Source organism: Arachis ipaensis, chromosome B08 (assembly GCF_000816755.2).
Source record: "Arachis ipaensis cultivar K30076 chromosome B08, Araip1.1, whole genome shotgun sequence".
In the NCBI taxonomy this organism is placed as follows: Eukaryota; Viridiplantae; Streptophyta; class Magnoliopsida; order Fabales; family Fabaceae; genus Arachis; species Arachis ipaensis.
In genome coordinates this window covers 126026220-126031144 of record NC_029792.2, presented here as the reverse complement: position 1 = coordinate 126031144, position 4925 = coordinate 126026220, and the positions used below count along the sequence as shown (strand labels likewise).

General features: G+C 32.9%; 1 protein-coding gene across 1 annotated transcript in view; it reads right to left on the bottom strand.

Annotated features, from left to right (window-relative positions):
- LOC107612542 (non-lysosomal glucosylceramidase) overlaps window positions 1–4533 on the bottom strand; it is an 8299-nt gene extending 3766 nt beyond the window's left edge. The window contains exons 1-13 of the mRNA XM_016314230.2: window positions 4193–4533; window positions 4001–4068; window positions 3382–3486; window positions 2939–2995; window positions 2760–2830; window positions 2306–2405; window positions 1617–1687; window positions 1406–1506; window positions 1227–1327; window positions 1088–1141; window positions 920–972; window positions 786–824; window positions 563–707 (exon numbers count right to left, since the gene is read on the bottom strand). Coding sequence (XP_016169716.1) covers window positions 563–707; window positions 786–824; window positions 920–972; window positions 1088–1141; window positions 1227–1327; window positions 1406–1506; window positions 1617–1687; window positions 2306–2405; window positions 2760–2830; window positions 2939–2995; window positions 3382–3486; window positions 4001–4068; window positions 4193–4199 — 972 coding nt within the window. The 5' untranslated portion in view covers window positions 4200–4533. The remainder of the gene's footprint in view (window positions 1–562; window positions 708–785; window positions 825–919; window positions 973–1087; window positions 1142–1226; window positions 1328–1405; window positions 1507–1616; window positions 1688–2305; window positions 2406–2759; window positions 2831–2938; window positions 2996–3381; window positions 3487–4000; window positions 4069–4192) is intronic.

Below are 4925 nucleotides of genomic sequence, written 5' to 3'. Positions count from 1 at the left end.
GAAGAAAAAAGCAACAAAAGCTGAAAAAACAGCATTACAATCTGCATCATGATATCTTCATTTACTCAGCCATTATGATATGATGAGAAGTACTATGATATAAATTACGAAGTAACAAACCCTATTTTTCAAAAATACTAGAATCCTAAACATACTAAAATAAAGATTAAAATGGTGTAATGTAAGAAAATATAAAAAACCAATCGTAAAAGATCGCCTTAAGATATTACAAGATACATCATTTTAAGAGTTCAAAAGGGGTAATTCTTTAAGCTTACAATATTCTGAAACAGTGATGCTTGACGGGACTTGAAGTCTTCAACATTGTAATTGTCATAATTGAAAAGAAGAAATTTATGACACCCAAATAAATGATAAAAGAAAATAAAGAAAAATCCAAGTGCTTGTCTTATATAATGCTTAGAAGCTAGAAGAGAATAATTGGCTTTATCCAGCAGAAGAAAACATGACGGAACCAATAACTTAATATAACAAAGACAATGAATAAATAGTTTTCAAGTTTCAATGAAATATTGTGAAAAATTATAGGTTGTCTCTTAACCTGTTTAATTTCATTCCACATATCCTTAGCCGAGATACCCTTGTGAGCACCAGATATAACAAAGACAGGACATTCTGATATATGCACATCTTCAGTCTCCTCTGCTGCAATTGCAAATGTGACAGGAGACCGCTCATTCGTAGTCCTATCGTATCAACTAAATTAATTGATAAATTCCAAAATTATTTATCATTCAAAAGTACAGTAAGGGTTAAGGCTTTACTTGTGATGTAGAAGAACACCATGCACTCTGTCATTCACCCTAGCATGACATAATATGTATCTTGAATGTTAGAATAAAAAGCAATCAAATGGGAGATTTTCACAAAGAAGGTGAACAAGTCACAAATTTCTTACATCTTTGAATTAAAATGATCGCCAGTAAACTCAGAAAGTCCTCCAACAGAATTCTAAATGCATACATCAATTGCTTGCATTAAGTGCCCCAAGGGCCAAGGATAGGATAAAAAACTAAAACACCAAGAGTGTAATAGCAATTAATAGTCACAAAAAAGTTTCACTTACAGTCCATGTGAAAAGCAAGGTGACATCTGCTGTTGTTTTTCCAAAATTATTTAACTGCATAAATAACATTCATTGCTTATTAAGAGCAACATATGTATCAAATTCTAACTAAAAAGAAATTGAAGTGACTCTTGCCTACCACAAAAGTGAAAACTGATGCAGGAAAGCTACTCTCCTTGTAATTATGGGGTATAATAGGTGAGATCTGACGACAAACTATTCTCAGTGCTGGATCAGGTTCTGCATTTGGAACAAAATTATAGAGGAGATAATCAATGTAAAGGATAAGCTATTGAAATACATACTACCGTATTTTACCTTCATATATTGTCCAAGCCCTTGGGTACAATGCATGATATGTGGATTTGTCACCACTCAGATTCCAATCCCATGATTGAATTCCTGACACTGGGTTTTCTCTGAATGAAATTGAAGTAAATTTTTTTCAAGAAATTAATTTACAAGAATAAGATTAAGAAAATGATAAATTAGTAACTGGTAATTTACAAGGCAATCTATAAATGTTTACTTTAATATATCTGGCTTCCCTGCACATAGTACACTCGAATATTTTTCACCACTTGGACGTGAAACAAATACCTGATAGTAAGCAAAGAAATAAATTTGGTTATGAATGTCCTTTTTCTTGATAAACAAACTATTATCAACCTTAAAGTACATTGTAATTGATATTTAAGGTTCAAACAAGATTGTAAGAGACATAAATCTGGTTCCAAAACCAATATGTACTATGTTCTTGCAAGATGTCCAACCTTGGACTAAGTAATTCTTTATAATGTTATGGATTCATGATGTGTTCTGTTGTCAGCATCACATTATTCACTTATGCTTTCCTCTACAATTAAAGCTTCTGGGGCTTATTGTGAGGAGGCATGTCAAACATTCAAACATAGTGATCAATCTTTCATGATAACATATCTCAAGGTATAGTTATTTTTATGGGGAATGGATTCTCTCATCTGATATTTATACAAAAGCTTATTGTTGGTGAATATTGACTGTTATGAAAATGGGGCCAAGACAAGCCATGTAACTTGTAACAAGAAAAGATCAATGGTATATATAGCAGATTAAATAAACATAAATGTAAACGATATTGTAAGATCGAGAAGATTTTGCCACTATTGTCAAGATTTTACCCAGATATATATAGCAGCACTGTAATCTTTGTGATAAGATAGATTCAAGCAAACTTACTGAAAATTGATTTGCTAAAACTGGTTTATCTTCACATTTTACAGGGAATAGTTGCCAACGTTGAAATTCACCCCTGTAACTTCTTCCAATGCTTCCTGAACTGTAGAACAAATTGTTGGCAGCAAAATTTAATGCACAAAATGATTCAAACAATGTTCTGGACATACTCAAATCAAACAAATATTACAGGGCCACTAATGGCATTAACATGACTTCATTTTGTTTTAAGGCAGAAATAATTAGAAACCGAACTCTACTATACCAATCCCATAATTTTTTATGCATGTAACTAGTAAACTGCTAATGTATAAAATTTTTCCTCCCAAGCAAATATAATTTGTTAATTTGTATTGGTGACCTGATTCGTTCAATATGTACAAGTAGAAATATACAAATACGAAAAGGCTGATTAATGTAGAAAATTTGAAGCTTATTTTTTGGATTGAAGACCTACCCAATGCCACCTAAAGGAACACCATGACAAGATGTCACATGACGCTTAGCAAAAGGGTCCATCATTCCTTCCTAAGACATGCAGAAACAGAGAAAAGCAGCAAGCAATTCAAGAAACGTGATCAGAAAAACATTTTATTAGGACAAATCAAGATGAGATGGAACACAAAAGATGATTACCCTTCCTCTGGCTGCTTCTTCCCGGACATGGCGCCATAGCCGAAAACCTATTGGAGCCTATAAATACAGATATCATATCAGGATTGCTATATATATCAAAAACCATTATGTCCTTAACTTTTAAGTGTACTACAGCCATAAGCAAACATATTTAACCATAGAGTTTACATGTTACATTCTCAATATAGAAAGTACCAACGTATTTTAGCAGGGAATTCACATTGAAAAGCCTTGCTCTATAATAGGAATAAAGAACTTCAGTAAAAACTAATACTGAAGTTTCTTTGTATGAGTTTGATGGTGAAAAAAAAATACTCTTGACATGTTGAGCACGACTAACAACAGTTAAGTCCATGAATAAAATTATAGATGACATGATATATGTGGACAATTCAAATGCATGAAAGGATTATATACATCTATTATCTCCCTAGAAGGCTTACCAGACGGATAATCTCTTTCAAAGATACGTTGAATTCTAGCGGAGTATTTCCTGCAGTATTCAATTTGCGCTGCCAGGTAAGTCCTGCAGGTTTCCCTGGGTCAACCTTACTCAAGGCACAAAACAGGTGTCAGAATCAGATACTAGAAATGATGTTTGATACAAAATCTCTAATGAAATCTTAAATCCTTAAATATGAGAACATTTGTTCTTTGATCCAGTAGCAAAGGCAATCAAGCCTCCACTCAAAGGACTCATTGTTATTGCATGACTATGAGGAGCCACAAACAACTCTTAGATAAGCATTCATATACCTCTACTTACCCTTTGAAGCTTTTAGAAGAGATAACCAAAAGGTTTAGTGTTTGTTTCCACCATTCATTTAAATAAAGATAGAATTTCAGCGTAACGCAAACTAAACCTATGCTAATTGATGCAGTGATGCTTCAGTTTCAGGCAAAAACAGAAGGCGTATTAGATATATAACTATTCATGTATCTAACTGTAGCAATAGTAGGCAAATTACGCAAGGAGAGAACATGAAAATTCAAATGGAATGGATATGAGCTAAGTAAATTGATTGAATCCCAGGCTAAGCAGCAAGCAAAAACAAACTCTACCTTGACTTTCGAAGATTTGACCGTTCCATGTTCATCTTCTTCGACAAAACCATTCTCTATGACATTCTCTGTATTACACAATATTCCATAATTGCAGGCAACAACCTCAGCTAAGAATTCAAGATAATAAGAACATAAAACATTAAAGCTTTAACTTTTAAAAAAAATAATAAAAAGTTCAACATATAGAACCTTGCATGGTTGATGATCAGCAATGCGAAATGCAAATAGCAGCTAGTGATGATCGAGAGGAGTGAACAGAACAGAAGAGAGCAAAGTCAATGCAGACCTGATGAGGCTGATGATGGAAGACGAAGAATATTAGTATTAGAACGCAGTATTAATTAATAATAATTATTCTATTGTATTAATATGAATATGATTTGCGATTATATAATATGCGTTTGTAATGAGTAAACTGTAATTGTTTATATATTGGAAGAAGCAGAGGGAAGAGTTAGTTGGTAAGTGGCGTATGAATTGAAAGAGAGAATTGAGAAAATGAGATCCAATAGTTTTGGCATTTTGGGTAATAATCTTTGACCTGACGCGCGCACACACGGAAAATGGAAAAGTATTAATTAAGAGAGAAAGAGAGAGTGAGAAAGCGACTTTAAGAACAGGTGGACAAATCCTCCCCACCTGATATAATTGGAGTTAGCCGGTGTTGTTCGTTTGGATGTCGTTAATGGGAATAGATCCTCTCTATTTTTTTAATAATTGAGGGAGTAAAGTGTAATCTCTCACCATTAATTTTATAAGTAGGACCAAAAATAAATATGAGAGAGAGAGTAATGAAGGATTAGAAATCATACTTTACATTGTCAATTTTTTTTAACAATTGAAAAGATCTATTCCCGTTACTGAATAAAATAATAAAAAAAGTCTCACGTTCAGTATTTTTATTAAAATTTAGTCGGTATTT